Raw genomic sequence first — 24,994 nt, 5'->3', positions numbered from 1 at the left:
AAAATGTCACACAATGTTTCTGTGTTAGTACAGTCCACCTGCTTAGCTGGATGGTAATGTGCTTGCCTCCCATGCCAGCGGGCCTGGGTTCGATTCCCGGCCGGGTTGGAGATTTTCTCCACTCGTGGACTGGGTGTTGTGTTGTCCTCATCATCATTTCATTCTCATCACCGGCGCACAAGTCGTCCAATGTGGCCTCCCAGCCAATTATGCCATATGCTCATTTCCATTTTCTGTGTTAGTATATGTGGAATAGTTCACGAATAAGGTGTCTCGTTACATTTCATTTTGAAACAGACTTTTGTGATGCCACTAAGTGTAATGTCTATGAGGGCATGCTGAAAAGTAGTGCCTCCAAATTTTTAATGTGAAAACACTTGAAACTTTTAAAATAAAAGAAATGCTATTAACATTCTACATCTTTGTTTGTCACGTCTACATATTTGGAGCCTTCTGCCACAAGAGAGCTCTGAATTGTAGCATGTAACTTTGCGGTGTGTGACGTAACTGTGTCAGTTCGCAAGAAATCTTGTGCTGTAATAGTGTTTCGAATTCGAAGAGTTCATCGACACAGAGCACCCTCTCCTTTGTGAGAAAGCGGTACGAGTTGAGGTGAGGTTGCAGCTGTACTGACAGTCGAATATTCTACAGTGACAATATCAACAAACTGATCTCTTCTCAGCAGAAATGCTTTTGTTGCCGAGTTGACTGTGCTGAAAAAGAAGTATGTAAACACAAAGAATAAAGATGTAGAAAGTTAATAATGTTTGTTTTACTGAAAAAAAATTTGAAAGTTTTCACGTAGGAAAAATTCAGAGGCCACCTTCTCAGCGTGTCCTCGTACTCTAGCATCTCAACTAATAATAAAAGTTTACCTTTACTTTGAAAATACATCATAAGGAAAATTTATTTTAAAAAACTGTAAAATTGCACTTAATTTCAGGAGGTGAAATTCCAAGTACTCGTGGATGACACACAAAAACAGTCCATGCTGTTATAACTCTTTAGTTTATTTCAGGTAGTAGAAAGGGATAGGTTGCAGGAAGTCAGAAAAGGGTGCAGGTCACTCAGAGACCCTGATGTGAAAACAGGAAGGGGAGGTGACAGAGAGAGCAGGGTACCAGAGTGGCGAATATGGGGGGGGGGGAGTGGAGACTGCAACTAGTAGGGGGAAAGTTCTTAGAATTTTGCCTCCTGAAGGTGAGGTGTGGCCAGCCATTGCCTCTCCTTGTAGTTTTAAAATCTATGTGATACACATTTTGTCTTAATTTGTAATGATTTTTATGTTCTCATCTGTTTGTTTCCAGCCAACGAGAATACAGGATATCACAGAGTTCAAGAGCAGTCAGGGGTTATTCCCTCTTGTGAAGCCGTACATCAATATACCATCAAAATCAAAGTCAAAACTGTAGTGAATTCTTTACAACCATCCGTTTTTAGGGCTCAACAGATGAGTCCAAAACCTTTACACATGTTGGATACAGACAGCAGACGAGATATCTTTGCTACTGTTTTTTCTCTGTGGTACGAGTATGTATGTTATGTAGTTTTCGTATGGGTGCTGCATTTTCCGGGACAAGTATCATACAGTGTGATAGTTTAGCTCCTCACCTGCACTGTATCTGCAATTAAGTTCCTGTTCATAGGAATTTAAAATAGTGTTAAAGGCCATATTTCAGATAAATACTTCAGTATTGTAAGTACGTGACTGCACTTACTTTAGAAGTAAACATTGGTACTGTAGAATTTGTGATAGTCCATTACTTTCCGGTACTGACCAAAAGACATTTCTCAAAAATAGTTCATACGTTTCATACCCTGAAATGACTATTAACTGATAAAGAAAACTGCTGCACTGTAGTTATTACAATCTACTATTGTTATAAGTTATTGAATTACAGTTCCACAGTAGTTCAGTATTTAAATTGTGCTCCAGAACAGTGGTTCTCATCCAATAACAAACACTGTTGCAGCAACCAATTATGAGCTCACGTATGGTAATAATTAATTCACAACAACATAGAGAATTTATTTTTTATAATAGTACTTATGCAGATCAAGAGGTACTGAAATAATGTTTCATAAGAGAGTAAATGAAACCAGGATTAATTATTACTTAAGAAATATAGATAAATCACTGCATTAATTTATTAAACTGTACATCATGAAAAAGTGATATTTTATTATTGTTCAAAGGTTTTATGTCAAATTCTGTTGTTGTTTAAATATGGGCTAATTATTGTGGCTAATTGGGATTAAGTGGTAATAAAATTCTGTCTGAATCAGTTGCCATTTCTTTGCTTAGTCATTAATCAGGAGAATATCACTAAACATACATAACTGTACTACATTAATTGTCATCAAGTATAACTCACCATTAGTTTGAAATAGTTCAAAGTTGGCTTGATAATAAAAATCATATGATAAAACATAAATATAAGAAAGTGTAATTTCAGAAATAAAACAAGTGACTTCCACCACTAAAGAAATACTGTAACTAGCACTGTGAGGAAAGCATGCTAATGAACCAGTGACCCATTCATACTTAAAAGTGAATATGGCATAGGTCATGTACGACCTTATTCCTAGACTATCATAACAGCACCATCTCATTAGAAAAAAATTTTGGCATAATGAACTTCCCCTGATTTTTACATGTAATATTTCTGAAACTGCTTGAAGGAGATAAGTTAATTAGTGCCCTGATTGCACTTAGTTCAGATACCAGTTCCTGTTAAATTTTGAGATATTGTAGGAGTATTTTATTAAATATTAAACATAGTTTCAGAAATCCTCGGCATGCGTCAACAAACACTAAATAAATACTGGAAAATACCCACTTTACCCACACAATTGTTTTCTTAATTAGGATACTAATCTAAAACTACAGTAAGCTGTATATTCTAATCAATATATCTGGAAACTGAACATGTATAGTTTGATTTGTTCACACAGTAATTAGAGGTGTCTGTCTGACACTTGAAGCTTCATGTGCGGAGTGTTACATTGCATGCTTTCGTGGTCAAGAAACATCACTTAGTTTTCCTGCTAGACATTTATTTTTTGTGTGCACAGAATATGTGTGACCTGTGTTTTGAAACAGGTATGTTTAATCATTTGTTGAAGGAGCCAGTTGTTAGTGCCCCCTGGCAAGAGAAATATTGCAGAATGGTATGCTGATAGCAGCTGCTGACGTTTCGGCCAGTAAAAAAAAAAAATAATTTAATCTTCAAATGATTGAGAGAGACCATATTTTAATTGTGACAACACAGCTAACTTCAATAGCTATAATTCTATACTTATTGCAGGTAAAAACCTGTCTGTAGAATTTTTACTCATATATTTCCTTTCTTTCTCTTTTAAACATCTAAGCTTCCTCTTGAAGCAGCTTATATCCCATCAGTCCAAAACATTCCAAGACTGGATTAATAATAAAAATTGAGAAAAGTTAGGATGGTTGTTTTAATTCTTCTCTTTGGGATATTGTTCAACTTGCGTGTTACATTGATTTGAATGTTGATTATATTGTCCAAGTGTTTGACCCTTCATGTAAATTTCTGCACTTTGATGTTTTGTGTTGGTAACACCTAATCTTGTCACCCATGATGATTTTTTCCAGAAAAGAATTGTCTGCATATTTTCGAGAGGGGAGGCATGCAGTACAAACTCTGCACACACTTTTCTCTTCTCAAAACATTCGGGAGAATGTCTTGAATTCGTGATTTACTGTTATTGCTTCATTGCGATTTTTTACATGACTTTGTTGGCACACTGCAGCTGCACTCTGCTGCTTAACAATGCCTGCTCACAACTGACTGTTTAATGCACATCTGTCATTTACCTTTGTTTGTTCAAGCTGCCACTGTAGTTAGTGCCCTGACATCACTTATATGCGAGGAATGAAGTCAGTCTTGGAATTTTTTGGTCAGATGGTGTATAACAAAAACAATGCAATGTCAGGAATGCTCAGCAAGCAAGACAGTAATAAAATATTACATTTATGGAGCAAAGACTGCACCATGTACAGTTACATTGCCATGAGTAAACTTATAAGACAGAAAATACTTACTTTCAGATTCAAACTTATCTGTTGTAGGTGCTGTAGAATACTGTAATTGTATATTAAATGAAATACAGATACAGTGGCAATTCCTTTTCATATGGGGATCGACAAATGGTAGTGCCAGATTATTGAGTTCGTTTGAAATTTAGTTTAAACATGCATAGGCTATACTTTATTAAATCCATAGACATATTCATTTTCACAGGAAACTTAGTTATGGGTGTGGACATACACAGTAGTATCACAGACTATGAAGCATGTCCTGAATGTTTAGTTGTTGCATAACATCGGTACTGCATGTATCTAGGTGTTGCATATCATCTCCATGAAGTGGCAGTAACACCATGAGAAATCTTGAAGTTTTCTGTGTCCTCTTCTTCATCACTTTCGTAATTACTTTCCTGCATGCTTTTGATTTTTTCTTCATGTGTTAATGTTTAGCCTGTCTCACAGTTTTCTTCTTCAGCCACTTACCAGCATCATCTTCAAAAATTTCTCGTTCTCCTGGAAGCTTTCAGAACATGTCAATGTACAATGTGCCAGCAAGTTGATGGTTCCAAATTAACTGGCTCATCACCGTACTCAAAACGGACTCCAACACTGTGTCAAAGGATGGCCAGCTCTTCATTGAGTATCCCATACTTTTGATGTTTGGAAAGCAAAATCACAAAATTTCACTGCTTTCCACACCTTCGAATAGGCTCAGTGAAGTCATTTTCACATTTGTTCAGCAAGGAGACAAGAAGTGCATGTTGATTATAATGTTTAACCGATTCCAAGAATCGGTGCAAGAAAAAGTGCTTGTGTAACCATTGGACATTGAATCACATCAGAGGGACCACTGGGAGCACAGTCATTTGTAAGGATAGCTTCCAGTAGAAGGCTTTCCTTCTTCAGCTCTTTCTCACATCTGGTAGAAATGTTTCGTGGATCTGCTGAGAAAATATTTCTCTGTCCATCCATGCTCGCTTCTGAGCACAGCTTTGTCTCCGTAGCGTATTTCTGTAACTTTGTTGAAAAGAATGTGGATGTTGGGGGTTTCCCAATTACCACGAGTGGTAGTTTAACTCCCATTTGTGTCACAAAATACATTTAAAATTACATGCTGATTCTGTTGGTTGTACCAGCTAACTTCCTTCTCATTTTAGGCAGCTAATGTTTTTCAAGGAAGCATCTTGTAGAAGAGGGCTGTTTCATCAGCATTGTACGAGACATCAGTAGTTAAATATTTTTCCTCTGTTTTCTTCCCTGTCTTGTTTACTGCATTTTTTCATTAGTTGAGCAATTTTCCATGGCAACAGTCAGCTGCCACAGTCATGTCATTTTCTCCAGTTTAGTTGCCAACCCTCACTTACTACGGACAATTTACCGCCACTGAGTTGTTTATTAAATATATATGATTTTTCATTTATTATTAGGCCACTGACTGGAATTCTCTCACTGCTGTCTTGTACGAATCATCTTTAAACAGCTACTCGTATGTCCATTTCTTCATTCTCACTCTTTCGCATAATCTTCAATTTCCCCAACTCGTTCACTATTGAGGTCGCATACTGTCAAGTAACATCTCCTTTCAAATAACTGAGGGAAAGTCGTTCGCAACTGCCTATATTTTGAGAGGAGCACACCCTGCCAGTTTGTATGCTTGATTTGTACTCAAGCAACTGGTAGCTGGATGGGGATCCAGTTATTGAGAGGCAGATCACTGAGGGCTGGATTAGTGAGAGTTAAGTGTATATACAATTGCAATCAGTCACATGCAGATGGCTCGTTGCTGGCATCTTAATTATACTTCATTACTTACACTCTATTGAAAACATAACAATTGGAAAGCGGTTCAGTCAGCAAGAATTTTACAGATATCTTCTGAACCACTAATTCCATTATAATTTCAAGAGAAAAAATCATTCATATGCCAACTTTTTTTCTCAACTGTAGATCGGTCTGATGGAGTGCCTTCCGTGCCCTGCAATACAGATAGTGGTGCAGTAGGTACCTCCATGTTGGAAGGATGACTGCGGAGAGGTCAGAATAACGTGCAGTTCCTGGAAAAGGGCAGCAGCCTTTTCAGTGATTGTATGGAGCAACAGACTGGATGATTGACGCATTTGGCCTTGTAACATTAGTCAATGTGATACAGCTATTTTGGTATTGAAGGTGGCTGAAAGCAAAGGGAAACCTCAGCTGTTATAGAGTGAGTGTGTGTATGACTGGAGAAATTCTTATTACTAAAGGAGACAAAAATTTAATCGTATGGACGGACTGCAGTTAAATAGTAAAAAATGGAAGATTGGTAGAAAAAGAATGTGGAAAAAGGAATGAAAGGAGAAGTCATCTGGTAGAACTGTGCACAGAGCACAATCTGAGCATAGCTAATACTCAGTTTAAAAACTATCTATCTGTAATTTTTTGTACACTTGGATTGGATACACACATATATGCAAACAACACTCACGTGTGGGCACGACTGGCGGTACAGTGAAAACGACCGACCAGTGAGATTTTATACAAGAACTATATGGGTTAAACTTTTTACACATTGATTAGCAGAAACTTAACATTCTCGATAGTTTAGTGTGCGTCAGAGATCCATAGTACGAGTATTGTATACATTAGCAAGGCCTACTTTGAACTTGTCCTGCAACATCAGATATTTGGGCAATGCATTTGTTTACATGAAGGTACAACTTATTGTTCAGTGAGGAGAGTATAGCTGGCTATTGACACAATGAATCTAATTGATGAAAGTTGAAAACATAAAAATGTGAGATTGACAGTGTGTGCAAAATTCCAAAGTAGGAATGGCTGGACGAGAAATGCAAGGCTGTAGAAATGTGCTGACTATGGAAAAGATAGTCACCTGTAAGAAAATTAGAGATCTTTAGAGAAAAGAGGAGCATCTGTGTGAATATTAAGAGCTCATATGGCATGCCAGAACTAAGACAGAGAGAGAAGAGGAAGTAGAAGTAGATGAATGTGAGAAGGGAAACAAGACACGGCAAGATGAATTTGATAGGGCTCTGAGAGACCAAAGCTGAAACAAGTCCCTTGTAGACTACTTTCCCTCAGAAGTACTGAGATCCTTGGGAGAGTCATCCATGACAGAACTGTTCCACTTTGTATATTAGACAACCGAAATATCCTCAGACTTCAATAAAAGCATAGTAATTGCTGTTCCAAAGAATGAAGATGTGCTGACAGCTGACAGCTTACCCACATTCCTACTTTTTTATTCATTATTAAACCTAATCCTGCATTATCCCTATTTGATCTTGTATTTATAACCGTGAATTCATCTGACCAGGAGTCCTGTTTATACTGCCACTGAACTTCACTAATTCCCACTATATCTAACTTCAGCCCATCCATTTCCCCTTTTTTAAAAAAAATTTCGAACCTACCTGCCCAATTAAGGGCTCAAATATTCCACGCTCCCATACACAGAATGCCAGTTTTGTTTTTCCTGATAACGACATTCTCCTGAGTAGTCCCCACCTGGACATCGGAATGGGGACTATTTTATGTCCAGGATATTTTACCAAAGAGGGTGCCATGATCATTTAATATACAGTAGAGCTGCGTGCCTTCAGGAAAAGTTACGACTTTAGTTTCCCCCTTGCTTTCAGCCATTCACAGTACCAGCACAGCAAGGTTGTTTTCGTCGATGTTACAAGGCCAGATCAGTCAGTCACCCAGACTGTTGTTACTGTAACTATTAAAAGGCTGCTGCTCCTATTCCTTAACAGATACCCCTCTGAAGTGGTCACACCTACGGTCCGGTTATTTGTATCGCTGAAGCATCCCAGCCACCCAACCAATCGCAAGGTCCGTGGTTAGTGGGGGGAGGGGGAGGAGCTGTGCATATGATAGTGAAATATGATCAAAGATTTGAGCAACACAGATATAGTGAACACGGGCATTTGTGACCAGTTCCAGGCATCGTGAGATTTCCTAAGGAAGGCCTTGCAGAATAGTATTGCTGTATATTGAAAGTATAATGTTTGTAAAAGTTTCTTTTCCAGCTCAAGAGGGAATGGCTTTTTATATTTTTGTAGGGCATGGAGAGATGCTGATGCCTTCTTGCGCACTGCAGTTACATGCTGAGTCCTATTCAGATTATCATCTATGATTACTCCTAGACTCTTTGCTGGAGGAGGGAAGTTGATATTTGTTCCATTTAATGTTAAAGACTCTATGGATTCACGTTATTTTGGGCTAGTGAGCCTAGAATGAACAACTAGTACCACTTCAGTTTTTGATGGGTATTGAGATTCTCTATAGATTATTGGCTTTATACTTGGATAAAGTTGTCAGTGTAATTGAAATTGAGGTATTTGCAGTAGGACAAAACTAATGACACATCATTTACGTACAATGAAAAGAGTATGACCTAACAGCTAATGAGGGGGGGGGTTGCTGATACTACCTACCTACCTTGTGACTTTATGGTGCTGGAGATGATGCATTTCTGATGAGATGTCAGGTATGAGCAAAACCATCGTACTGTTCTTTGAGAGAAATTTAGGCTGCTACACTACACCTGGCTGAAAATGACTTAAAAGTTTGTTGCGCCCTCCATTGGTAACGCTGGAATTCAGTATGGCGTTGGCCCACTCTTAGTCATCATGACAGCTTCCACTCACGCAGGCATATGTTCAGTCAGCGGCATTCTTGGGGAATGAAAGCCCATTCTTCACGGAGTGCTGCACTGAGGAGAGGTATCAATGTTGGTCGGTGAGGCCTGGTACAAAGTCGGCATTCCAAAGCATCCGAAAGGTGTATAGGATTGAGATCAGGACTCTGTACAGGCCAGTCCATTACAGGGATGTTATTGTCGTGTAACCACTCTGCCACAGGGTGTGCTTTATGAACAGGTTCTTGATCGTGTTGAAAGATGCAATCACCATCCCCGAATTGCTCTTAAACAGTGTGAAGCTTATTTTTTGTGACTGATCCCCAGAAATACAGTGGTTCACAAATACCGTGCACAACTCAACACCCTTTCTCTTCAGAATGGTGCAATTTTATTGTACTCTCCTAATGAACAAACACAAATCTCGATTCCCTATTTCTGCAACAATAAGTGTGGGGACTCATTAGAACTAAGAAGGTATCGTGCCAGCGTTGTACATTGCTCGGGCTCGATAAACAGAATGAAGGTATGACCGCCCGCTGCCGCCCATGTGCGGATAACCAGGCAGTACTGCACCGAGAATTTGTCACTTAGCCGCAACCTGATGGTCCTTCGCAACGTATTTGTACTGATTTTGCCGGTCCATTCTGGAACACGAGATGGCTCCTAACGGTTAATGCATACAGCAAGTACCATTTTGTCATTCCAGTGCATTTGACTACTAGTACTAGCATAATCAAAGCAGTCACTTCTGTATTTTCCTTAGAGTGTTTGCAACAAGTAATTGTATCGGGCAGTAGTCCGCAATTTTCTTTGTCGAAGTTTCACCACAAACCTATCGCACTATGTGTGCTCACAATGTTTTGCCACAGAACTCTTACTCAGTGACCGCCACTACACTTTGGCGCACCTCCTGCACCTCTCTCACCCTCACCACTCTGTGTCTCACAGTAACTTCACAACGAAATTCCACACGTGTCTACAACAAGACTCGTAACTGGGAATCCGGCTTCGTCATTCAGACCTCGGGCCCACATAGTACCGTGCGCACCCGTTGGCACTCCAAAATCGACTTCATTTCCGAGACTATAGTGATCCTGTCACATGTTTTCATTTCTCAGAGATGCTGCATGCAACCCAGCCAGCATCCCGTGCTGATGCCCCAGCTCTTAGGTCTTCGGACGACTTTGTCACAGAGATGGCCCCTGACTGTTTATGCAGCTACTTCACCCACCGCCATTCGTAGTGACGCCAGTCACAGAATTGGAGCCCACATCAGCCATTCGGCCTTCTGCATCCTCAGCAGTGTCCACCTGTGCTGCTGGACAGGTGTCCTACCTCCACTTTTTTGGCAATGTTCCCAGTGGTCTGCAAAATGAATGTCAGGATGTGGGTTCAGAATGAGATTTTCACTCTGCAGTGGAGTGTGCGCTGATCTGAAACTTCCTGCCAGATTAAAACTGTGTGCCCGACCGAGACTCGAACTCGGGACCTTTGCCTTTCGCGGGCAAGTGCTCTACCACTGAGCTACTGAAGCACGACTCACGCCCAGTCCTCGCAGCTTTACTTCTGCCAGTATCTCGTCTCCTACCTTCCAAACTTTACAGAAGCTCTCCTGTGAACCTAGCAGAACTAGCACTCCTGAAAGAAACGATACTGTGGAGACATGGATTAGGCACAGCCTGGGGGATGTTTCCAGAATGAGATTTTCACTCTGCAGCGGAGTGTCCGCTGATATGAAACTTCCTGGCAGATTAAAACTGTGTGCCCGACCGAGACTCGAACTCGGGACCTTTGTCTTTCACGGGCAAGTGCTGTACCACTTGCTTGCCCACGAAAGGCAAAGGTCCCGAGTTCGAGTCGCGGTCGGGCACACAGTTTTAATCTGTCAGGAAGTTTCAGGATGTGGGTTGTTTGGCGCCATCCTATCAGCCACACCGTGGCACAAATCTCCCACGCTTCATCGCCCGCGCCATCACTACATGACAAATGTGTGGGGAGAGAAAGGCCATATCAATGGCATCTGTATTGACCATACCCAGCATCCCACACCACTTGCAACCATGGGGAGAGACTGCACATCAATTCTCCTGCAAGCGCAGCGCTGGGTCAGCTTGATCTTTGATCGCGCTGTATCTCCGACGAGAAGTGCCATACATACACACCACTAGATAACTCTAATAAATTAACATGACTTCACTGTTTGACCAGCACTCAGTGACCTCACTGAATTTTCTGGCTCTTATCAATCCTACTGCAAATGACTGCAGTGACGAAATTACCTTGACATAGCACAATGCTGCAGAGCATTGTTAGATACCTGTGACTTCTCTCATTGTAGCAGCATTGAAGACTATTTATTTATATCAAGAACATTACTGTGTATATAATTCAGCACCACAGAAGGACCTACAGCACGTCAAGGTTATGTATACCATAATTAGTAAATGTACATACTGCAAATAAACTTATTAATGTCATATCTTTTAGTAGATACCTAATTGTCTTTATCGGCCACCTAGTTTCCAGTTGGCTGTCGTTGACTTGAGCCTCATTCATTGTCTTAGATGTGAATGCTACAGATCGTTCAGCATAGCCAACCTTGTGGGATAAAACTGCCACTATTCCATGTGATGAAGCATCAACTACAAGCACTGCTGGTTTTTACGTAACAGAATGCGTAAGATATGGGCGACTAAGCAATTAATGCTTCAGTTTCAGAAAAGATTTTTCTCATTCCCCAGCACATTTAAAAGGAACATTTTTACCCCATAGGATATGCAAAGGAGCGGCTATTTGTGCTGCATTCGGAATTAGTTTGATGTAGTATGTGATTTTGCCAAGAGCAGTTTGCAGTTGTCATACATTTGTAGGAGAAAGTAATCTCCGTATGGCCTGTAAGTGCTTATCGAGGGCCAAGCACCACGAGTGGCAATGACATGTCCCAAATCTTCGATTTCTGTATTAAAAAATAAAAAATTCCTTAAATTACACTTGAGAAATGCATCAGTTAAAACACGAAAATGAGGCTCCAAATTTTCCCCGGCATTTTTCCAGAGACAATGATATCATATAAGCAATTTGAATAGGACAGAACATTCGATGTCACTTCCTCAAGAACGTGTTGAAATAACGCAGGAGCAGGGACAATTTCGAAGGGACGGCGCTGCTATTGATACTAACCGACGTTGTGAGTTAAGCATTATAATTTTTGTTTTCTTATCCAGGTTCAGTTGAAGGAAAGGATTGGCTAAATCAGTTTTGGAAAAGAATTGTCCACTTGTGAGGTGACCCATAAGCTCTCAGATATGTGCAATCTGGAAGAAATTAATCATTGTTTGAGCCTTAACTACAGCTTTAAAGTCAACATAAAGGCTGATCGCTTTTCTTGTGATCCAAGGGGAGATGCCCATTGACTTGCAGAAACGTGTTTCAAAATCCGAATTTGTTCCAATCGCTTGAGTTCGGAAACGATTTGTCATGAATGACGTGATGACTGGATGAACGTGGTATAATTTAGGTTTTACGTTGTCTGTGGCAATTTTTTGCATCTCTCAGTGTGCCGCCAAACAAATGTCCATATTTTTCACACAGCTGGCAAATACTAGCATGGGAAAATTGTGTGTCATTAGCACGCACATTGCCCTGAATCTCGAAAGCATCCGTTTCAAAAAAATATTGGAACTAGAACATGACAACTACTGTGAATGGTACTGATGTTGTTGTATTTTGCTTGATGTGTTTGTAGTTGTAGGCCGTGAGATGCTGGTGTGATTTTTAAAAGTGAGGGTGTGCCAATTACTACATAAGTGTTTTGATTGGGCAGTTCTCTGAAGTGCCAATATCTAACTGAAATGCTACAGATTTATTGAAACTCTGCAAAGAGGTGAACATTTGCAGTTTTTCCACTCAGTGTGCCTATCCGTTATAACTTTGGTAAGACTGTCTTTGGCCGAGTTGTGGTTGACGAAGTGTTTAGCTGTATGTCTGTTACAGATCTGGTAGAATGAGACAAGTTTTGTACTGTGCATTTCAGCGTGCGATTTCGTTGCTTTCGTTCATGGTTTCTTTGTGGATTTCCAGGAGGAATGGGTATGGACTCAGAATGAGATATCATATTTATTTCCATTTTCTCAGGTCGAGATTTGTGTGAAACAAACAGGATGTATACGACCCGGGAAATCCGGGAAAAACCCGGGAATTGTTTACAATTCCGGGAATTTTTAATTGTTTTACTTTCAGTTAAATTTTTGTGATTTTGAGTGGTAAGAACCAATACTCTAACAAAGGATATTACTGTACCCCGCTACTGTAGAATAACACTGCAGCAACGAAACCTGAACGAGAGAAAAAAACGTAAAAAAGACGTAAGTTGCAAAGGAAATGCGCTGTATACAACAACAAAACACAGTGCTCATACAAGCGTCTGCCAGCAGCAAAATGTGTCAAAGGCTTTTGGAAGACTATGCAATGCTTCATAACAACAAATTGCCTCTGATGAGCGTGACGTGACAACTGTTTAAATGAGATTCCTTTGAGCAGTTGCGGGCGGGCTCTTGTGCATGCGTAGTTGAGTCGCGCATTAGTAGTACTTTCTCCCGCTTCTGGTCACAGAAGTGTGGCTGGGCGCCACTACCTAATATTTCCCCGGTTCGGAAATATACAGATAGTAAATCGCAAGACTCAAGTTTTACACGGAATTTGCAGTCTCCCCCCCACAACGGCCACAGGCCGGACACGTGATCCCACCTCCACACGGACAGGGGGCGGGGCGTGACTGCCAGCGACTACAAACAGTTGTTTGCCTTCATCGTGATTTTACCTGGGCTTTAATAACTGAAATTAAAATTGTCAAAGTCTACAATTTTTGAACATGTTGCTTACAAGGCATTTTCAATGTCTTTAGATAAATATAAGTGCGTACTAGAAACATACCTTCTGAGCAATGTTATTCAAAAGAACAAGTTTCCAAAACTAATAACACACACATATTTTGGATATGCAACAGATACATAAGGTAATTCATAATAATGGGCCAGCTGCTTTGGCCAAGCGGTTCTAGGCGCTTCAGTCCGGAACCGAGCGACTGCTACAGTCGCTGGTTCGAATCCTGCCTCGGGCATGGATGTGTGTGATGTCCTTAGGTTAGTTAGGTTTAAGTAGTTCTAGGGGACCGATGACAACAGATGTTAAATCCCATAGTGCTCAGAGCCATTTGAACCATAATAATGGCAACAGAGTTTGTCATGGCAGCAAATATATGTGGTTATTGTACAAAGCTTTAAAACCATTGAGCAGTTTGCTGAGGACGAATGTATGGAAAATATTGACAGTTCAATAGTTATTGTATCCTATTTGAGCAGCAAATGGACAAAATGTTGGAAACTCTTCTTCAGCCGACTGTAAAACTCTGAAAAGTCATATCCCATGTATTGCCAAACTATGCATTAAATGTTATATCAGCCTAAGACACGGATATATTATGAACATAATGCTTGAAGTATGCGGAATAAAATCTCACAAGAACATCAGCAGACAGCAACTTTAATAAAGGAACGAAACGAACAATGAAATGTTTGCATCTGCTAAACGTTTATGTACAAAGAAATAGCGAACTCGTTACAGCACGTTGAAGTGGAAATTTCACGAACTTAAGCCTTTTTAATTGCCATACACGAAATTAAAGCCGACTCCTTCGGCAATTTTGTCACAGACATTTTATTTTGTGCAATAAAAACATCACAGTAGAAACTAATGTTCGCTACACACTAAAGTTAATAAGAAAAATATTTATTTTGAGAAACAAAACGGAAAAAGAGTGCAAACTTTTGTTAAGTCAATCTTCTAGGCTCTTTTTGGGCTGTACGTTTTTAAACAAGTCGTAGTAAAAACCTGAAAAGAATCTGTGCAATCTGGCTGTAGTGCACTTTGCTGGTTTCGCTTACAGACAGAAAGCAGCCGAGAGTGTGTTTGTTTTGTGGCGGGAAAGGCAACATAGTACACTCAAGTAAAACCAGGAGCGCTGGCAGTCACGCCTCGCCTCCTGTCCGTGTGGAGGTGGAATCACGTGACCGGCCTGTGGCCGTTGTGGAGGGGAGACTGCAAATTCCGTGTCAATGTGAAACGTGAGTCTTGCATAGTAAATCCGGGCCTGATGCGCAGAGCAGTCTGAGTTGTGGTGGGGAGATAGGTCGTCTCCACGTGACCTGTGTACGGATTTTTGTGACCGGGAGATATCAAACGAATTAAAATACATTCGCATAATTACGGAAGGCTAAAATATGTTATTAGTTTCAGATTTTATTTCCACCTTCCTGATGACAGTCAAGCATTAATAGCCTTGCAGAACAATGAAGTTATCTTTGTCGGTTTGCTAAAGAGATTTGGCTTTTATTAATCTTTTCTGCTGAGGCTGTCAGTTTATTTGAAACGAACTGTTTAATTTCACACTGTTGGCTGGTTTCAACTGTTTGCTGATTTCAAGTGCACGTATGACATTATGCCATAATTAAGAACCAAACATGAGATAATATAATACTGGTACACCACAACAATTTACATCCGAATCTGGATATACGAATGTGCACTTTAAGCCGAATTATGCATTTTACAATATTCCGATGCTCTTCAAGTATCCTCTGATGTCTTGTCTCTTTTATGACATAATGTAAGATCTTTTAATATTTTACACGTACGAATATATGGCCTTCCTACGTCATCGCGCAGTGACGCCTGTTATCTGATGCTCTCTTGCAACTGCTGAAACTAACCTATTTCTAACGGGGTAGGGGGAAAATATTGCGAATGGTAGTTTGAAAAGCGTTACATACATTAAAAGCAAATTTCCTTTTATGTAAGATGAACTATGTGCGAGATTGTACTATGAATTTCTTAAATAACAAAGCGTTTGACTCTCTTTTTAAAAATCAACTCTTTGAGGGTGGCCATTTAGAAGAATTTCGATCCCAGAAGATCAGACATTTACGTCGTTATTAAAAATTTTACTGGCACATTTGTGTGACGTGTCTTAAAGTGTACCACGCGCGGAGAAGATCAACATTATATGTGGAAGCTTAGCTTATCTTCCAGCTTATTAATCTTCGAGACCAATATTATATGTGAATGCTATGTATATTAATTTAAACCCTTACCTTTTCTTATTTGTGTTTTCGCGCTACTGAAGAGTGATCTTGCTATTGGCTGACTACATCACGTGTCCTATGCTGTCATCAGCTGGCGAGATCACATGACATGAGTTATGAGTGGCTTACAAAAGTGCATCGCAATCTCGATTTCAATGCTTCGGAAAGTAACATGCGGTATTTGGTGGGATTCGAATTTATACCTTCATAATACGAAAATATGCAGCGTACATATTGCTGCACATCAAAGGTGTTCCAAACGTGTTCCCCCCACCCTCCCCCGAGTTTCGTTTTCTAAAGTGGCAGGAAATTCTACGTCTGTATATAAAACCATAAACATTCAAAGGGTTGATCAGTTTTATAGTGCCAAGGAATAGTATACGGTGACTTAACACGGAAAAAGTGTATTTTCGCCTGGGAGAAAGTGTATTTTTAACCGGGAAAAATCCGGGATTTTTTTTTCCTTGTCCACGTAGACACCCTGAACAAACAGAATTTGCATGGTGTTTCTTCTGCATGCACATTTGCTGTGTATGTCCTGATTTAAGGCGGCGGCGACATTCCACATGGTAGAGAAGCAGTTTTTGCGGTCATGTGTAATGTAACTTTCTCATAAGACTTTGTCATGTTGGAACTAGGAAAGGGCCTGAGCACAATGCGCTGTGTTTTAGCTGCTGCCTGTACTGACGGTCATTGCGGGCCATGCAGAACTGGGGCCGCTGCGAGTTATCCAATGTCACTGTTGTAACAACAAGCACATTTAAGTCGAGATCAGTAAAGTCTTGCACTTCCCAGGCTTTGATTATTTTAAGCACGTCATTGAGACCAGGGTTGCAATACCTCAGAATTTCAGCATGTATTCTGTTGTCAGCAAGGTTATGAATAACGATATCGCGAAGCATTTCATGTTGAAATGACACTTAACACTAGCACGTAAATAAATTGTTATCATGTGGTTAAGTGTAATACGGCTGCCCACCCTGACGGAACTACATTTCCTCCCCTGTCCCCTTGTGTCAATTGTTCAGGTCCACATCCAACTTGAAACAGTAAGTGTATGGTATGCATGGAAGGAAACAAAATTCAGGAGTTAAAGGTGACTAAATGTATATCATATGCTGAAACGAACATGAACAAATCCCTTCAAACCCAACCACTTTCGACTTCCTTTTCTGTAGTACTCGCAGAGAAACCTGTGTTTCCGTCCAGACATTTTGATACCAAGAAATGCTTTTGCAAATGCATCTCTAGCAGTGATCTAACTGTTGCTGTCTCCACGCAAACTCCTACGGTGACCACTGCATCCGCTCCCATTGTTGCTGTCTCCACCACATGCTCCAACGGTGAACACTGTTTCCGCTCCTGATGCTGCTCTCTTCAACCAAACTCCAACAGTGACCACTGCTGCTGCTGCCTTGCCAGGGCAAGTGCTGCACCCTGGGGTGGCACAGCTTACTGTAGTGTCGTCGAATCTGAAGAAGACCAAGGTTAAGCTTACTATCAAGAAGGCAGAATCGAATCCAGGAACACTCAGAGGATGAAGACTCAATCATGGGGCTTAGAACTCTGTTTCGATGTACCCTTGAGTTCACTCAGTTCTTCACCTTCTGAAGTTGGTTCTCTTGCATGAAGAGGGGCAAGAGGAAAACATAAACCTCTCAGGTAAATGGCTCCTATACTTCAATAGAACATTAAAGAGGTACAGAATACACGTGGAAGAGCAAAAACTGTTGGCACACCTGTGTCTACATGAAACACATTTTAAATGCAGTGCTACCAGTGTGCTCAGGGGATACAGCCCTCATTGGAAAGGTGGTCTCGGTGGAGAGAGGGCTAAAGGTGGAATGGCTATCTTCGTGAATGACACATACCACTTCACTTCTACCTTCCTCAGAATGGCTGTTCAGACAGTTGCTGTCGTGGGCCATATTCCATTTGTTGTTAGCATTGGTAGTGTGTATCTACAGCCCAGCAGAAGTTCAGATAGAATGGGTCTTTCTGACCTGATTTCACAACTCCCTCCACCCTTCCTAATTGTAGAAGATTTTAATACACACAGTGTGCTATGAGAACTTCATCAAAATGCCCCAGTTTGTCGAAAGCCTCACTGTGTTGAAGGAGTTTGCCTTCTTGATGATTGTCGTAGTACATACTGTAGCACTGCCATGGGGCTATTCTCGGCCATAGACCTTGATTTCTGTTCTTGTGACCTTGTCGATACTACTGACTTTGAAGTGCTCAATGACTTGTATTCCAGTGACTACTTCCCTATCTGGACAGGGTGGATCACATTACTAATGTCATCCACCATGCCACTAATGCATCTATCCCCAAGGTTCTGACCAACTATGGAGGTGGCATGTCCCATGGCAGAAAGATGAGTGTCACACTGCCATCAGGAAGAGACATCCTGGTACAAATTCACCACTGGGACTTCACAGAATGATTACCAATTTTCATATGGTCCTTCGTTTCCAGAAGATTTTTTTCGTTATCAGATAGGTGACACTTTCCGAGCAATTCAAGCAAGAAAATGGGGTCCCTCAAAGATCTGTTTTAAGTGTAACTCCTGTTCACTATTGCTATCAGTGGTATTACGTCCACAGTTAAATCTTCTGCCTGATGTTAATTGTTTATGGACAACTTTGCCATTTACTGCTCCTCCCGCAACTTTGCAATTCCATTCGTCAGTTGCAACTTATGATATGGTGGTTAGAAGAGTGGGAAAATGGTACAGGTATTAAACTTTACTCAGAGAAATGGTTTCAAGGCGTTGAATATATTTAAACACTTCAGCCACAGGTCATGGGAAGCAGACCGAACATGTCTTCAGTTTTACTAGGCATTTGTGCAGTCCTGCCTTGACTGTGTTTGCACAGTTCATGGCTTAGCACGACCATCTAATTTCAAGATAATTAATGCTGTTCATCATGAGAGGATTCGGTTGCCAATAGAAGCGCTTAGGATGATTCCAATTCCTAGCCTCCAGGTTGAGCCTGGTGAACCAATACTTCTCATCCAGTGGCAGGTCCTCATGATGGATCATGTGCGCAATCTTGTTCTCCGCACCCCAGTAATTGATATTCCATACTGTTTCTTGCTCTCCAATGTAGCGACTATTTAGAAATATGCCATGACCAAGGAATCTCATAGAAAGTTTGAAGTGGGACTCACTTGCAGATAGACGACACACTAAACGGAAGGGGCTGCTCAATAAATTCCAAAATCCAATCTTCGCCGAGTTTGTAGAGCATATTTTATTACCACCAACTTTCATATCGCACAGTGATCACCATTCAAAGATAAGGGAAATTAGCACTCGTACTGAGGCGTTCAGATAGTCTTTTTTCCCTCGCACAATCCGCGAGTAGAACGGGGGGGGAGGAAATATGACTTTGGCATGAATGGTGCCCTCCGCCAAACACCGCTTGTTGGCTAGTGGAGTACGTATGTAGATGTAGAAGCCATTTGGCATCTGTGTGCGGCTGGACTTAGTGGCTCTCAGTGCAGACGATATTTCTGTGCTTCACTGCGGTTGGAGTCATTCACTGGCTTGGTTAATATAAAGACCAAGGATTATTTTATATCTCCCAGTGTGCCGGCAGATTTTTACTCCAGCCCGTGTTCTTAAACTGAAATTTTACATAATTTTAGCTTAGCACTGTGACGGTGTGGTTGTTTACTATGATGTGCCTAAGCAGCAGAATTCCGTCGGCAGTTCTGTGTAATTTCCAGACTGTGTCGTCAAGATTCACTTACCTAGTACATTTACAGTGTATGACTGAATTATATGTGATCTTGAGGGCACTAAAGATGGTGTGGTGCCTTCCTGCTACCACATTCCTCATCTGTACAGACTCTGTAATTGACCTTCAGGCTGTCAATCACATGTACCCCGCCAAAAAGCACCTTCAGCTGATTCTTTACACCCCTTTGCGCTTACAGAGGCAGGGAAAGGATGTGGCACTCTGCTGTGTACCAGGACACATGCGCATTCAGGATAATGAAGCAGCAGTTACTGCAGCTAAGGATACTTGTTTCTGAATATGCTGCCCTGTCTGTGCAGTTACCTCACCATTGAGACAAAACATCACGTGTCTGTGGGAGGAGGACTGGTTACAGTTGGAGCACAACAAGCTGAGACATGTGAAACCAACGTCATGACCATGGCATTCCTCCTCCTGGCCACTGCGACAATGGCAAGTACTTTTAACGCACCTCCATATAGGACACTCTCGTCTAATATGGGAATTCCTCCTTCAGCAGGAAGAGTCACTGGTATACAGTGCTTGTTGTGTACAGGTGTCTACACACCATATTTTAACTGAATGCATTTTGCACCAAGCCATGAGGGCCGCAACCCACTAACTAGCAGACCTGCCTTCTGTTTCAGGTGGAGATGAATCGAATGTGATTCATGCTTTAAGTTTGTGTGATAGGCAGGCAATTTTAACGTGTTTCTAGAGTGGTTACTTCATCTTTTATTTTCCAATTGATTGTAAAGGGACAGTTCCTTGTTCTACTATTTTAGATTTTGCGCGGTTATAGCCAATACAGTTTACGCACACACTGCCCTGAGACATCCATCTTTTGCTATTTTTGTGTGATAGTGAGAGAGTGAGTACCAAGTCTGTTGCGAATTCCATTTTTTAATTTAAATTTTGTTGTATGCTTCTCACAACTGATAACCCCACTTGTTCTCTTTTGGTTAAGTATGGGTGCTGGCCCCCTCAGGAGACACCACCTTAACGAAACACTGTCCTTGGGGATGAGGAGGTCTGTGTGATCCAATGAAGTGGAGGGATATACCTGCCGTAGTGTAACTACCAGCAGGTCTCCCAAGCCAGACAGGTCTCCATAGAGGATCCAGACGAACTGTGTCTCACAACGTTCTGTCCTGTCCTGTCCTATGCTATCCTATCTCATCCTATACTCTCCCTTCCTTTCCTTTCACTCTCTGTGATTGTGTGGCAGCAGCCACAGACCCCTAATGTGGACAACGTTGATGCACATAGGCCTTACTGCAAAGGGATGGATAGCATTCTGTAGTCATGGTGAAGACAAGCTATCTAAGGGGTAATGACCTGAAATAAAACCTTGTCAGGAATCCAGGCCATGAGGTGGCAGCCCCACCAGGATACTCGGGGGCTGTAGGCTGATAACCCACACCACCAAAGCAACACACATCACAGAGACTAAAAGGAGAAACTGTCGGATGGATCTTAAGGATATAACCTTTGGCCTGAAAAGGAAAACCTTTATTGGTTTTTGGTATGTAAGAACGTTGTGAGAGGCAAGTAGGCTAAGACAGGTTGAAAAAGAAATGGAGAACTACCGACTACATATATTGAGACTAACTGAACTAAGGTGGCCAGAATCTGGGGAATTCCAAACACAAAATAGTTTAGTGCTGCTGTATGCAGGTCAGACAGGTGAGGACATGATGCATAGAAATTGTGTAGGGCTCTTATTATCTAAAAGCAGCAAGAAGAGCTTACTGGAGTGGAAACTGGTCTCAGAATGGATAATAACCACATGCTTTAAAACAAATGTGCAATATGTCACTGTAATTCAATGCTATGCACCTACTGAAATAGTTAAAGGAGAATTAAAACATGCATTTCATACAGAGCATAACGGAGTCCTTAGACAAACAAATTCTAGGGTCATAAAAGTTGGTTCAGAATATGAAGGGCTTTAACATATCTTGGGTGTGCATGGCACAGGGATCAGAAATGTAAATGGTGAACTGTTGATAGATACGTGCACTGAACGTGACCTAGGCATTGGAGGCACATTGTTTCCACATTGTAAAGCCGCAAGTTTCAACACACTGTTTGATGTCAGAAATGGAAGAGGACCAGGCAGAAATGACAGCCACCTAGTTTTGGCAGAATTCAGACTGAAGATAGTGGCAAATAGAACCAAGCTCAATCACAGGAGCAAGAAAATAGATGTGGCAAGGTTAAAAGACCAGCAGATCAAAGAAGAATTTGCCCTTGAACTACAAAACAGATTTCAGGTCCTCTCTGAAGAAAACTTTATGGAAAAGGGAATTGAAACATGTTGGCAAAAAATCAAACACAGTTATTTAGATGTGGGAGAAAAAAATCCTTAGGATTTAAGGCACCTCAAAGGAAGATGAGCAAGCAAAGTTAGCAGAAGAGGCAGCAAGAGAAGGAAATAAGAAAGAGCTGTACAATATAACCAAACGGATGTCTATGAAGAACTTCAGACGTGAAGGACCAGTTAAGAACAAGAATGGGGTGATGCTTACAACTCAACAGGCACAGCTACAGAGATGGGAGGAGCACTTCAAGGAACTGTTAAATTGTGAAGACAACCAAGAGGAACAGGTAACAGATGTTCCAGAAAAAATCAAACAAGATCAAGATATAAATCTGCAGTGACCCACAATGGACGAAATTGGGATTGCTTTAAAAACCCTAAAGAGTACAGAGGCTCCAGGCCTAGACAACATAACACCGGAGCTCTTAAAAGCTGATATTGAAAATACTGCTAAAATGTGCTGTCCCTTGCTGAAGCAAGGAGTGGAAAAATTATTTGGTGGTAAAGCTCCCAAAAAAGGGAAATTTGTCAGACTATAAGAACTGGTGTAGTATCACGTTGTTGTCAGTGCCCAGTAAGATCCTCACCAGATTTATTTTAAACAGAATTAAAGAATCTCTTGAAAAGTTACTGCAAAAGAACTCAGTTATGAGAAGAGTCACAGCAGGAAGGAGATAAGGAATCCAGAGGAGGATCCACGAACATCTGGAGGATTTGAATTTTGCAGAGGACATAGTTTTATTGGCTCAAAGGGTGACTGATATTCAAGCTAAATTAAACTTGCTGAAAGAAGGAGCAGAGACTGCTGGCCTCGAGATAAATACAGGCAAAACAGGAAATGAGAGTAAATTCAGGGAACGTGGAGGTGCCACTGTTAATAGATGAGTAGTGGATGAAGACTGTCGACTCATTCCTGTATCTGGGTAGTACAGTGACGGAAGATGGTGGAGCTGGAGATGACGTGAAAAACCGCATTAAAAAGGCAAATGCTGCCTTCATACAATTGTATCCAATATGGAGAAATAGAAATTTCAGGCACAAAACACAAATCCGAATTTTTAATACAAATGTGAAGGCTGTCTTTCTGTACACCAGCGAAGCTGTTAAAATGAATAAAAAGATAACATCTCAGTTACAAAGCTTCATAAATAGATGTCTCCAATGCATCATGAATATATGGTGGCCAGAAAAAATATGTAATGAGGAGCTCTGGCGAATAACAACCAACATACCTATAGAAGGTCAGATATGAGAGAGAAAGTGGGGTTGGTTGGGGCACACATTGAGAAAACTAGATGGAGCCATCAAGAAAAGAGCATTGGAATGGAATCCCCAGGGAACAAGGAAGAGAGGAAGACCTAGGGGCACATGCAAGAGGACAGTGAAAGAGGAAGCAAAAAGAATTGGCAAGACCTGGGCAGAATTGAGACAAATGACAAAGATAGAGACAGATGGCGAGTTCTCCTGGATGCCCTAAGCCCCCATAGGGGCCAAAGGAATTAAGTCAGGTAAGTCATGGGTGCTGCAACTTCGCTACTGAGCGCCCTGTACGTACCACCACCACCACCACCACCACAAATCAGTTTCGAAAAAGTTGTCCAGTTTCCGAACAATGTCTTCATAGGGTAGTGTTTGGACTCCCACTGAGGGAACAACTTCCTACACAAGTGAAAAATATACAGTATTATCCATGAAAAAAAGAATGAGCATCATGAAATGTCCTGGCAGATCAAAACCGTGTGGCAGACCGAGACTCGAATTCAGTCCGGCACACTGTTTTTACCTGCCAGGAAGTTTCATAATAGCACACACTCCACTGCAGAGTGAAAATTTCATTCTCGAAAGAACATCACGATCGATCTGATACATTTTATGCTGCGAAATATTGCTCTAGTTACAGGTGGTACTCTGTCCTTTCCTCTTGTGCCGAAGGGTCGATGCAGTACCTTGTCACCAGCGATTTGCACTTCAGTCATTGTTGTGTGTTGGGCTTGCTGTGCGTCCAACAATAATCACCACGTCATCGGCAGTGTTTCTCACTGCTTTGTACCTTGTGGCTCTCACACCACCAGCCATTTTGCTATTACACAGCAACCTGAGGTGCTGGCCCCTTTACTGATGTCTGCTCTGAATTTCCACTCCTCACCTGCCCTTGCAGCACTGCCCATGAGCTATGCTATGCTGCACTACAATGCAATGACCCAGGCCCCTAGTTTTCTACCACCCCCACCTCCTCCCACTCGTCAAATTCCAGACTGTGCATGCCGAAATCGAGGCAGCCATCACCAAAGGGGGTGTTATGCCCCTTAAAAATCCCCTAGGCTTTGATCTTGCACCTTGTCCCTGAAAAGGATAGGACTTGGCACCCATGCAGTGACTACCACGTCCTCAACAAAAGAACGGTTCCCACCCATTATCTTGTTCTGCTATTGTGCACTTACAATGACAGCCTGTCAGACACTACCGTATACAACAAATTAGACAGTGCTGAAGTTTTTACCCAAATTCTGGTTGCTCCACAAGACATGGAAAAGACAGCAATAATCACACCTTTCCGTCCATTCAAAAGTGTTTTTATGGCATTTGGGCTTTGCAACACTGCCCAGAACTGACAGCATTTCCTCGATAACATTCTGCACAGAACCTCAGATTGCTTTGTGTATTTGGATGACGTCCTCATTTATTTGCGCAGCCTGGCAGAAAATTGTCGCCACCTCTGAGATCTTTTCTCCCACCTCCAAATGACAGGAGTGATAATCAACATCTCGCAAAGGGGGAACTGTGTGTGACGTGCAAATCCATTTTCACACATGCCACCCACGTGCTCCAACAGATGGGCTAGCACAGAGCAGACGACATGTTAATCAATGCACACATCACCACAGATGCAGGTAGCATCAAGCATTAGTATATCTCGTGCTCACCTCTTTGCTGAGCATGGGGTTTCCCCAAAAACACTTGTGGCATCAGGCACTCTTCTCGGCAGCTCTTCACGTGGAGATGCCTGGCAACGCACACAACGGGACAAGCTGTCCATAGTTTTCTTAGCGATTGTAAAAATAAGTTCATTCTTGCGCTATCAGACAT

At 41.4% G+C, this 24,994-nt stretch overlaps 1 protein-coding gene across 1 annotated transcript in view; it reads left to right on the top strand.

Moving 5' to 3' along the window:
• The window catches only part of LOC126091888 (insulin-degrading enzyme), a 208,262-nt gene extending 205,514 nt beyond the window's left edge, over positions 1-2,748 (top strand). The window contains 1 exon segment of the mRNA XM_049907183.1: positions 1,308-2,748. Within this exon segment, the coding sequence (XP_049763140.1) occupies positions 1,308-1,412 (105 nt within the window). The 3' untranslated portion in view covers positions 1,413-2,748.
• Positions 2,749-24,994: the final 22,246 nt, after the last annotated feature.

Source organism: Schistocerca cancellata, chromosome 7 (assembly GCF_023864275.1).
Source record: "Schistocerca cancellata isolate TAMUIC-IGC-003103 chromosome 7, iqSchCanc2.1, whole genome shotgun sequence".
NCBI lineage: Eukaryota > Metazoa > Arthropoda > Insecta > Orthoptera > Acrididae > Schistocerca > Schistocerca cancellata.
This window is presented reverse-complemented; position numbering and strand designations above follow the sequence as displayed.